The sequence below is a fragment of the Macaca mulatta genome, chromosome 11, assembly GCF_049350105.2.
Source record: "Macaca mulatta isolate MMU2019108-1 chromosome 11, T2T-MMU8v2.0, whole genome shotgun sequence".
NCBI lineage: Eukaryota > Metazoa > Chordata > Mammalia > Primates > Cercopithecidae > Macaca > Macaca mulatta.
The window spans coordinates 1887886-1899933 of NC_133416.1; the positions used below are offsets into that span (position 1 = coordinate 1887886).

General features: G+C 44.1%; 1 protein-coding gene across 4 annotated transcripts in view; it reads left to right on the forward strand.

The window, feature by feature from the left end:
• Positions 1–12048, forward strand: part of ERC1 (ELKS/RAB6-interacting/CAST family member 1) — a 500457-nt gene that overhangs the window by 61396 nt on the left and 427013 nt on the right. For all 4 annotated transcript variants that reach the window (XM_077953260.1, XM_077953262.1, XM_077953261.1 and 1 more), the window contains exon 3: positions 8776–8850. In XM_077953260.1, the coding sequence (XP_077809386.1) occupies positions 8776–8850 (75 nt within the window). The remainder of the gene's footprint in view (positions 1–8775; positions 8851–12048) is intronic.

Sequence of the window (12048 nt, forward strand, 5' to 3'; positions counted from 1 at the left end):
TCTACTAAATGCCTCTGCTGTTCTTCCCACTATTTGGAACTTGAATTTTTCCCAGCCCTATGAGAGTTCAGGCAGTTGCTCAACTCATGGCTCTCTGATAGTTGCTCTTTCCCCAGTAGCTCTTGATTTTACCTTGTGGAGGCTTGCCCTGTCCATGCACGCCTTAGTGTTTGGCCAAAGACTCAAGGGGACCTTTGTCAGGTGGGACACTGCAGCTTTTCTGGTGAGCATCCTTCTCTGTTTTTAATTTTTTTTTTTTTTTTTTTTGAAACAGAGTCTCTCTCTGTTGCCCGGGCTGGAGTGCAGTGTCAGGATCTCGGCTCACTGCAGCCTCTGCCCCGCAGGTTCAAGCAGTTATCCCTCCTCAGCCTCCCGAGTAGCCGGGATTGCAGGTGCCCACCACTGTGCTCAGCTCACTTTTGTATTTTTGATAGAGACAGGGTTTTGCCTGTTTGCCAGGCTGGTCTTGAACTCCTGACCTCAAGTGATCTGCCCACCTTGGCCTCCCAGAGTGCTAGGATTACAGGCATGAGCCATGGTGCCCAGACCTCTGGTGTTTTGCTTTGCAGATTTTCACAGATTAATGGGAACCTTACTCATTCAACTGTCTTGGGAGCTTTGCAAGACTACTGTTCTTCGTTTGAGCTTCCCCTCCCTACGTCACATACTAGACATATCTGGGCCATCACCTTGTTCATTTTCTCTCAAGGATCATAGTCCTGTACTGCTTGTTATCCAGGGTCTGAAAACAGTTATTTCATGCATCTTGTTTAATTTTATAATAGTTTACGACAGGAGGGCCAGTCTCACATGATGGTCAAAGTGAGAAGTATAATGGTAAATTTATTGAAAGATTTAAAACAGATTACTGCCATGATTAGTGGATGTATTATCAAGATCACCCTGGTGCTCTCTTGAAAATAGACAAAGGAGGTGGAAAAAAGCTAACTAGAGGCTGTTGCAAGCTAGACTGGAAATGGGGTGAAATGGTTAGACTCAAGAAATACTTTCGCACTAGAACAATTAGGACCTGCTGTTGACTTGGTTGTGGGACGTGAAGATCAGGAGGAGTAAAAGGAGAGCTCTGGTGTTTGGCTTGGGCCACTGGAATGGCAGTGCCATTTAATGAGACAGAGAAGACTCGTCTCTCATCAGAGTCACCAGATGATGGGTGAGATTGAAGAGGAAATCAAGAATTTTTTTTTGATAAAATAAGTGTGAGTTGCCTATTAGACATCTAACTAGAGATGCCAAGTGGGCAGTTGGATGTATGAGTCCTGAAATCAGAGCAGAGGGCAGGCCTAGAAATTCATCAGCATTTCTATTGTATTTTAAACCATGTAGTAGATGAGAGAGTTTAGATGGAAAAGAGAAAAAGGTTAGAACTGATCACCTGGTCACTGGTCTAATTTAGACCTGGAAGTCTAATTTAGAAGGATGAACCTGTGAAGGAAACAGAGAAAGTGTAATTGGAGAGAAAGAACTAAAAACAGGAGAGTGTGATGTCATAATAGTCAAGAGAAAAGTGTCTAGGAGCGGTTGGGCGGTTGCTTTGAGTGCTTCTGAGAGTTCCAGGAAGATGAGGACAGAAATGTGTTCATTCGAGTTGGTAACGTAGAATTTGTTGGTGGTCTTGATGAGTTGTTTCAATGGAGGGGTAGAGAAAGAAGCCAGATTAGGCTGCTTTTATGAGGTAAAGGGATCTTGTATGTCTGAAATATTTTAAAATTAATTAAAATAAAAAGTGAATGGGAGAGGGAGAGGAGGAGGAAGAGACAGCAGGTGTGGACCAGCGGGCTTTGGTGTGGACCAGCGGGCTTCGGTGTGGACCGGCGGTCTTCAGGATGGACCGGCGGGCTTCGGTGTGGACCGGCGGGCTTCGGGGTGGACCGGCGGCCTTCAGGGTGGACCGGCGGGCTTCGGTGTGGACCGGCGGTCTTCAGGATGGACCGGCGGGCTTCGGTGTGGACCGGCGGGCTTCGGGGTGGACCGGCGGGCTTCGGTGTGGACCGGCGGGCTTCGGGGTGGACCGGCGGGCTTCAGGGTGGACCGGCGGGCTTCGGTGTGGACCGGCGGGCTTCGGGGTGGACCGGCGGGCTTCGGGGTGGACCGGCGGGCTTCGGGGTGGACCGGCGGGCTTCGGGGTGGACCGGCGGGCTTCGGTGTGGGTGTTTGAACACCTTGGAGTTCACAAAGGCTTTCCAGTGGTGTGTGGGCAGTGGTGTGTGGGCAGTGTGCAGGGCAATTTCAGATTCTTAACTCCCGCGTGTCATTCTCTGCATTTTGGTTCGCCGAAAACATACCTGTGAGATCATCTTCCCCTCCCTTTTTATGGTTGTACTTTGCCCACTCCAACTCCTGTTCATCCTCCAGCTCTCAGGTGTTCGTTAGGAAACTTTACAAGATCCCAAGACTACGTCAGGATCTCCTGATTACGCTTTTATAGTATTGTGGATATTTTCATTATAACACTTTTTACATATTATACAGTGACTTAAAAATTATTTTCTTCATTTGACAAATACTTGAGTACTATCATTGCACTATGTATTGTTCTGGGTGCTCATATACATCAGAGAATAAAAAAGAAAAATCCCTGGGATAGGAGAGACAAACAGTAAATATAAAAAAGGAATATGCTAATAAACAGTTACAAATACCAAGAAAAAAGTAGATCTTGGTTAGGGAGATTGGGAGTGTATATTAGAGTCAAATCGTAATTAAAAATGGAGTAAAAAGAATGAGCCTGCTTGAGACTTTGACTTTTTTTTTTTTAGACAGTCTTGCTCTGTCACCGAGGCTGGACTGCAGTGGCACCATCTTGGCTCACTACAACCTCCACCTCCTGGGTTCAAGCCATTCTCCTGCCTCAGCCTCCCCAGTAGCTGGGATTACAGGTGTGCACCACCAGGCCCAGCTAATTTTTTTTGTATTTTTAGTAGAGATAAGGTTTTATCGTGTTGGCCAGGCTGATCTCGAACTCCTGACCTCATGATCCACCCGCGTCAGCCTCCCAAAGTGCTGGGATTACAGGTGTGCACCACTGTGCCCAGCCGAGACTTTGACTTTTGAACAGACTTCAACAGTTAAGGGAAGGAGAGAGCCTGTAAAAGGGAGCAGTGAGTGCAAAGGCCTTAAGTCAAGAGGGTGACTGACATGTTGAGGAAAAGCAAAGAGGTGAGTCTGGCTGGAGCCAAATGGATGAGAGAGAGGAGTATAAGAGATGAGGCCAGAGAGGTAATAGGGCCGGATCATGTAGAGCCTTCTAGGTCAGCATAAGGACTGTGACTTTTACTGTGAGTAAAACGAGAAGCTTTTGATAATTGCAAGCATGTTTTGACTTCTGTTTTAAAAAGATCACTCTGGATACTCTATTTTGAATGGTGAGATAGATTTGGGAGACTGTTGGTGTAATCCAGGCAAAAGATAATGGTGGCAGTGTGACGGTGGAGGTGGTAATTTTCAGGATATATTTTGAAAATGGGAAGAGCAGGATTTCCTGATGAGTTGGATATAGGCGCAAGAAAAAAAGAGACTCCTATGGTTTTGGCTTGAACAACTGGCTGGATGCACACCATGAATCAAGGCACAATGAGTGAAGCAAGTTGAGAGGGGAAGGCCAGGAGGTCACTTGTCGATGTTAACAGTGGGGCAGATAGTCGATATGCCAGTACAGCAAAGGTACATACAAGTGTGGATTTCAGTAGGGAGTAAACACTTGGGAGTTTTCAGTATGTGCATGATACTGAACGGTGAATACCAAGGGAATGAGTGTAGGTGGAGAAGAGAAGACTACAAAGAACGGACGCTTGGGACACTCCTGAGGAGTTGGGAAGAAAAAAAACCAGTAAGATAGGAGGAAAAGCTTAGAGTGCCATATCTTGAAAGCCAAGGGAAGAGAGTAGAATAAGGAAGAGGGACTGAGCGGTTGTGTAAAACGCCGCTGATAGATCAGGCACAGTGACTAAGGATACATCGTGGTGGCAGCAACATGGAGGTCGTCAGTGACCCTGATGAATTATGCCGATGATTATTTGATTAAACTCTATTTTTCCTATTAAAGCTTCCATGATAAAACACACCAAATATGTTATTTCTCATTATTATATCTCCAAAGCATTGTTCCTGGAGTGCACCAATGGGATAAATACATAGGTCCCAGAGCCTCTGGGAGGACTAGAACCGGGCTCAGAAGTTATGTAGACAAGAATAATGCCTCGAATCAATCCTACTCCTCTGTTGGTTTAGTGATGACAGTGCTGTGTGGCACAGGCATGTTAGTGTGTAACGCTGTCGTCACTAACACTGCTCACCTCCGCTGGAGCCCCCGCTGTTGGTGTGTCCGGAAGCCTGAGGGGGCTGCTGCCTCTGCCACCCATTGCTGGAATTGTCTGTAAATATTCACGTCCCGGCTTCTTCATGTCACAAGAGTCTGTTTTAAAGTACGTGATGAATGAGTCTGATTGAGGTGATTAGGTCACGTAGCTGGGCTTTAATTACAAGAAAGGCTGGGCAGCAAGTATGTGGCATTTTCAGTTTCTGCTGTGGGAAGTAGACTCTGCCTTAAAATGTGGAGTTCCCACACAGACTAAGGAGGTCAGCTATCACACGGCAGGGAAGAGTGATGGATGCCTGCCACAGTGCAAGATAAATAGATGAAATAGATTTTGTGGGGTATATGTGAAAAGGTAATAGTTGAAACCACAGGATTAGGGAAGGGCTCTTTTGGATGGTTATTTGTGTGGGTTGTTCACAAACAAGAGCTTCCCCTAAAATTCAGCCTGTGCTTCGTGGTGATGTCGCGTCTACCCAAGAAGGGTTCCTTTTTTAAAAATTCACATAAAGTTGCTCTGTGGATTAGTGAAGGCTTTGGATTCAGGCTATAGAATCCAGATGTTCCGAGGACAGGAATTTAGAAAACGTCTGCAGGTAGGAAAGGAAAAGAGGGGGAATAAGAATTTAGAGCTAGGATAATTCTTTAATGGAAGCCACTTGAAAACTTTAAGGACGTTCCTTCTTTAACTCTGTGGTTAATTTTTTTTTTTTTTTTTTCCCGGTACCAGCTAGAGTTTGCAAAGAAGGTGAACTGACAATAGCTATTAGGTTTAGAAACAAGGAGGTTTTTTATTTGCTATTTTAGAGTATGTGGTTCAGCAGAGAGGTGAGGATAGAAACTGGCTGATCATTCATTCATTTATCATTCATTCCTTCATCTAACAAAAGAGGAACAGATAGGGAGGAGAAGTAATTTTTAATGACTGCTTACATATCAGACAGTGCCTGAGGAATACAGAAGACGGTTTCTATCCTTAAAGAGTTCCCAGTATGGTATGTTAGAGAAGAAAAATTATTGCTAACAGTGTGGTAAGTGCTGACGAGCTATGTAAGCTGTGTAGCATGCTGTATGAGAAACAGGAGGTGCGCAAAATTCAGCACAGGAGTAGGAAGGGATTGAAATATTTCCTTTCTAGCTAATTCTCGAACGTTTGGTAGCCGTTTCATTCATTCAGTATTCATGCCCTAAATGTCTGTTAAGCACTTACCAGAGTGGCAGCTGCTGTTGTAGGTGCTTTGGATCCATCAGCGAATGAATGAAACAAAGATCTTAGCCTTTGTGGAGCGTACATTCTCGTAGAGAATAGTAAGTAAATATAATCAATAAGTCATAAAATATGTTAGAGGGCAAGTGCTGTATATAGGAAAAAGCAGAGCAAGTAAAGGGGGAAAGGACACGTGCGTTCTTTTTTGGCTGTGTTACATTTTAAAATAAGGTGTAAATTATACTGAAAACATTCAACATTCATTTTGTTTTCAAGCCTACACAAAAGCAGTAAGAACTGTATAATGAATCTCCCTATACTAATCACTCAGATACACCAGTTTCGAAAATTTGGCCACACTTCCTTCCTGTATCCTTTTTTCTTTTTCCTCCTTTCTTTACCAAAGATTTTAAAGCCAATCCCTCGCATGGTGTCATTTTCCTCTGCAGACTTTAATATGCATCTCTAAAATATATGGACATTTTCTTGCATAACGAGAGAACAACTAAACCTAATACTAATACAAAAAAGGCATTTGAGCCAAGACTGGAAGGAAGTGAAGTCTTCCCCTAGCAGCTTGTGCAAAGGCCTCAAGGATCAGGCGCATGCTCAGCATATTTGAGGAGTAGCAGGGAGTCCCGGGGGCTAAAGCATATGGTGACCCAGGGAGGGATGAGAAGAGACGAGGCCTTGCAGGCTACTGAGAGGACTTTGGCTCTACTTTGAGCTGAATGGGGAGCTATGGCAGGGTTATCAGCAGGACAACTGACTGACAAGGACAACTTTGTGTTCGAAAGGGTCACTTTAAGTGTTCCATTAAGAATACACTGTAGAAGATAAGGGGCGCTCAGTTAGAAGGCTGTCATGGATTAAAAGGTGTATTTTTGTTTAGTGGTTCATTCCAGGTGTTGGCAGTGGAGACGGCAAGAAGTGCTTGGATTTTGGGTATGTTTTAAAGCTAGAGGTAACTGGATTTCCTGACTGCGGCTTGAGAGCGAGAGGAAGGCATTACGAAGACTCATAGGCTTTTGGCCTGAGTAACAGGAAGGACGGAGCAGGTTTGGGGGCACCATCAGGCGTGGAGATGACGTCTTGCCATGTTGCCCAGGCTGGTCTCGAACTCCTGGCCCAAAGGGACCCTCCTGCCTCCCAGAGTGCTGGGATTACAGGTGTGAGCCATCACACTTGGCCAGGAGTTGAGTTTTGAGCACGTAGAGTTTGAAATGTTTATTGGACGTGAAAGTGGGATAACTAGGCGGATAGTGAAAGCTGGAAGTAGGGAGAGAGGTAGCATAAAGCGTTCATCTCTGGATTCCCTGGATTCCCAAGAGCCTGTCCACAGGGTACTGGGAGGTACTGACTGATGTGTTCAGAGACATTCGCAGAGTCTGACAAGAAAATCACTGAGTGGTTCGGTCACAGGGTACTGGGAAGTACTGACTGATGTATTTAGAGACATTCGCAGAGTCTGACAAGAAAATCACTGAGTGGTTCGGTCACAGGGTACTGGGAGGTACTGACTGATGTGTTTAGAGACATTCGCAGAGTCTGACAAGAAAATCACTGAGTGGTTCGGTCACAGGGTACTGGGAGGTACTGACTGATGTGTTTAGAGACATTCGCAGAGTCTGACAAAATCACTGAGTGGTTCGGTCACAGGGTACTGGGAGGTACTGGCTGATGTATTTAGAGACATTCGCAGAGTCTGACAAGAAAATCACTGAGTGGTTCGGTCACAGGGTACTGGGAGGTACTGACTGATGTGTTCAGAGACATTCGCAGAGTCTGACAAGAAAATCACTGAGTGGTTCGGTCACAGGGTACTGGGAGGTACTGGCTGATGTATTTAGAGACATTCGCAGAGTCTGACAAGAAAATCACTGAGGTGGTTCGGTCACAGGGTACTGGGAAGTACTGACTGATGTATTTAGAGACATTCGCAGAGTCTGACAAGAAAATCACTGAGTGGTTCGGTCACAGGGTACTGGGAGGTACTGGCTGATGTATTTAGAGACATTCGCAGAGTCTGACAAGAAAATCACTGAGGTGGTTCGGTCACAGGGTACTGGGAAGTACTGGCTGATGTATTTAGAGACATTCGCAGAGTCTGACAAGAAAATCACTGAGGTGGTTCGGTCACAGGGTACTGGGAGGTACTGGCTGATGTATTTAGAGACATTCGCAGAGTCTGACAAGAAAATCACTGAGTGGTTCGGTCACAGGGTACTGGGAAGTACTGACTGATGTATTTAGAGACATTCACAGAGTCTGACAAGAAAATCACTGAGGTGGTTCGGTCACAGGGTACTGGGAAGTACTGGCTGATGTATTTAGAGACATTCGCAGAGTCTGACAAGAAAATCACTGAGGTGGTTCGGTCACAGGGTACTGGGAGGTACTGGCTGATGTATTTAGAGACATTCGCAGAGTCTGACAAGAAAATCACTGAGTGGTTCGGTCACAGGGTACTGGGAAGTACTGACTGATGTATTTAGAGACATTCACAGAGTCTGACAAGAAAATCACTGAGGTGGTTCGGTAACCTGGAAGACTCTGATATATCCCCTTCCTTCCTTTTCTATCCTGAACTCAGTAAAATTTGGGTTAAAAAAAAAAAAAACACTATGTTTTTCTGACATTTTCTGAACCTGACCTACTTAGGAAACTTGTTCCACAGTGTCATCTTTTTCTTCCTAACTGTAGCACCACTCGAGAGAGATCGTCACCGCAGGTAACCAGGTGGTGGTTATTCTGGGGGTGGATGCTGTGGAAAGGACGTTGTCAACACAGATTGCTTTCCATAGCTGCAGTCAGCAGTGCAGACTGATTGTGATGGTGTCTATTATTTCTCCTTTTAAAAGGGAGCATTTCTCATCCCCTTTTTGGATCGTTTGGAATTCCGATTACATGTCTCGGGGTCATGTGGAAGACTGACTGACACACCACCTGAGGATGTGAAACAGTAGTTTGAACTGTTGTGGTAGCTGGCGTCTGTGTGACTGATTTTAAGTAACTGGGTGTTCAGAGGTAGGGATCCTCCTATGCCTGCACGGGTGAGTGAGCCTGAATGCAGTCTGTGGATTCCCTGGTTCACGGGGAAGCGTTGGTAACACGGAAGGGGTCCGTGTCTCATGAGGCTGTAGTGATCTTTTGCATACATCGGCTCTCGCTCCTCTCTGAAAAAAATGAGAGCGAACAGGAGGACACTGAATCTCATCTTGCCTTTTTTCCACAGGAGATGCATCGCAGGTTTGAGAACGCTCCTGATTCTGCCAAAACAAAAGCTCTGCAAACTGTTATTGAGATGAAGGTAAGTGAGAATCTAGTAAAGAATCTTATGAATCACTTTATACTTTTAAGTGATCAAAAACTTCCATGCGTGAGTGTTAGGAAATGGCATATAATAGTATTTTACTTATTTGGAGATTGAGAGTGAGAATCAATGTCAATGATATCCTAAAAGAATTTCAAATTTTTTTCCTTTTACTTGTAGACCATAATTCAAATTGGACCAAAAAGAGTGGAACAGAATTTCTTTAAATCAGCTATTCGCAAATACCTTGGTCTCAGGACACCTTTATTCTCTTAAACTGACAGACTCACTTCCTTCATTTTAAAAGAAAATGTCTACCGAATACCAAAGCTGGGTAACCATAGCTTGTCAGTTGTTCTTTCAGGTAAAAATGGTGTTCCGTGAAGAAAATACTGAATTCAGCTTACAACTCAAAGCAACACACAAGTACTGTGCTTAGGGACAACCATCGTATTTCAGTGCGCAGCTTCATACCGTTTTCTCACACACAATATATTAAAAGTATGTGTACTCCAGAGTTGAGATTTATTTTTTTTATTTTCTATTTTTTTTTTTTTTTTTTTTGAGACGGAGTCTTACTCTGTCACCCAGACTGGAGTGCAGTGGCGCGATCTTGGGTTTCTGCAAGCTCTGCCTCCCGAGTTCACGCCATTCTCCTGCCTCAGCCTCCCAAGTAGCTGGGAATAAGGTGCCCGCCACCTCGCCTGGCTAATTTTTTGTATTTTTAGTAGAGACAGGGTTTCACCGTGTTAGCCAGGATGGTCTTGATCTCCTGACCTCGTGATCCGCCTGCCTTGGCCTCCCAAAGTGCTGGGATTACAGGCATGAGCCACTGTGCCCGGCCGAGATTTATTAAAAGTAATACTTTTTACTGCTTCTTCAAGGACAGTCTTAGGTGAAGTGGTCTTTTAAAAATTTTATTTCTTATTTTTCACTTTTTTCCTACAAGTACTTGATGTGACAAATATTAATGTAATGACTACAAGTATGGTTTGATGCATTGCCTTGATTTGTGCTAAGGCACTAGCAATTTTACCCATCGTTGCTTTATATCTTTAGCACAGACAGTGGAAAGGTCAAGTGACATCATAGTATTATTATGAAAATAGTTTTGATCATGCATACTTTGTGAAATGGTTGAGGGTACCCTGAGGGTCCCACAGACCATCCTTTGAAAACCTCTGCCTTAAGTTAATGAATATTTAGAAATCTTTAGGCTGTTCAGTGTAGTAATTAAGAGCTTGCTTTCTAAGTTAAACTCCCCGGATTCAAAATCTCGCTTCACTTAACCAACTGTAAGATACAGAGCAAATCACGTATGCCTTAGTTTCTTTATCAACAAATGGTGATAGTAATAGTACTCATCCAGTGGGTCGTTTTGAGGTTTAGTTAAAACATGTAAAAACACTTTGAACGGGACGTAGCGCATAGTAAACATTCAACCTATACTAGCTGCTGCTGCTGTTATTTTTGTTAACAATCTTCTTTCTCATAAAAGCTTGTGTAGTTAGGGGCCTCCCCCCACAACTACTTCTTCATATCCTCCGGAAAGCTCAATACTGTATTTTGCATTGTGGGCCTTCATTTAATATTTGTTGATATGACAAGAATATTTAGTTAATGGTATATAAATAATTTTATGTAAATAGGTAGTTATGGGAACTGTTGTCTTAATTTGGATGATTTCCTCTTAAAACTTTATATTGTATACATCTTTATTCTCGGTAGGGAAAGGATTTACCAAATTCCAAATTAGTGGGTTCTGGGTTCTTTGTAGTTAATTAGTAGTCTTGAGTATCATCTTGTAAAGGGTCTTTAGAATGGTTCAGTTGCATGGTTTACCTTTTTCACATTCACCACAAGTTTATCTGTCATGTTATTTCCTGATCCTTGTTAACACCTAAGAATAAAACACACGAATGTACCTGTGTTCACAAAATTATTTGTTTAACCACCTTTTGACAGAATGAGGATGAGTAGTAGTAGTACTTGGTGGCACTGGATGCATTTTAAGTTGTGGGAACCTTCAGCCGTTCTGCTAAGAAGGAGAAAGATTCTGGTGGCCCAGTGGGGTCAAGAGGATGCAATGCTGAAATCACAACAGAAATCGCTGTGTTGCTGAGAACGTGGAATGCGCCTAAGAGAATTATGAAAATCTAGAATAGTCTTTAGGGAAAGTAGGGAGGAAAGATGACTGAAGTAAAAGAGCCCCGTCATCTCCAAGGTGATGCCATTTTCTTCGCCTTCTCCTCTTTCACCTCTTCTTCCTCCTCCTCTTCTTCCTCCCTTTCCTCTTCTTATCCCTTCTCCCACCATTTTCCCTCATTCCAGCCTTTCCTTCTTTGCCCCCCTTCTTCTGTTTCTCCTCCTCCCCTTTCTCTGCTATTTGTTTGTTTGTTTGTTTTTCCGTCACCGGTGGAGGAACAGGGAAGAACTGCTGCACTGCTCTAGGTTTGTTTGTTTTTCCAGTTACCGGTGGAGGAACAGGGAAGAACTGCTGCACTGCTCTAGGTTTGTTTGTTTTTCCGTTACGGGTGGAGGAACAGGGAAGAACTGCTGCACTGCTCTAGGGTTAGAGTGTTGCTGGTAGAGATAAGGCAGAGTGATTGGGATGCAAATGAATTGAGGGTGATCATGACAGAGTAGTTTGGAGGTTAGGCCTGGACTGTACCCTGGATGTGGAAAGAATAAAATTCAGGTGGACTGACAGGTTGGGAGAAAATGTAAAAGTCAGGAAAGTGGAATTCTCTTTGAGGTTGAACAGGAAATAATCAGAGTGAGGGTACGACAGGCCTGGGGAAGAGAGTTCTGGGTGTTGATAGGATCCAGAGTACAATCCTATGAACTGGATTGCTGAAATGGACTGGAGGATGAGATCATTGCAATTAAGGACGTCAAGGAATTCTGTGCAATCCTCGGATTATGGCAAGAGTGGTGATTGAAGGGGATATTGTAAGCCAGGTGCCAAAGACTTCCAAAAATGGGCAGGAGTGATTGAGAAGTCCCTGGATGGCAGCAATGGGGAGGGGAGGGTGAAGAGGAGTATGAGTTTTCCATAAAGGGAAACAGCCTTGAGGAGCTGGGAGAATGTCAACCGTTTCCCCTGCTCCTTTGTGGTGTTGGGGGATTACTGGCCTTCACTGGAGAGAGTTCATGGGAAAAAGGTTGAGCATTTGGGGATTTGACAAAGAGCAG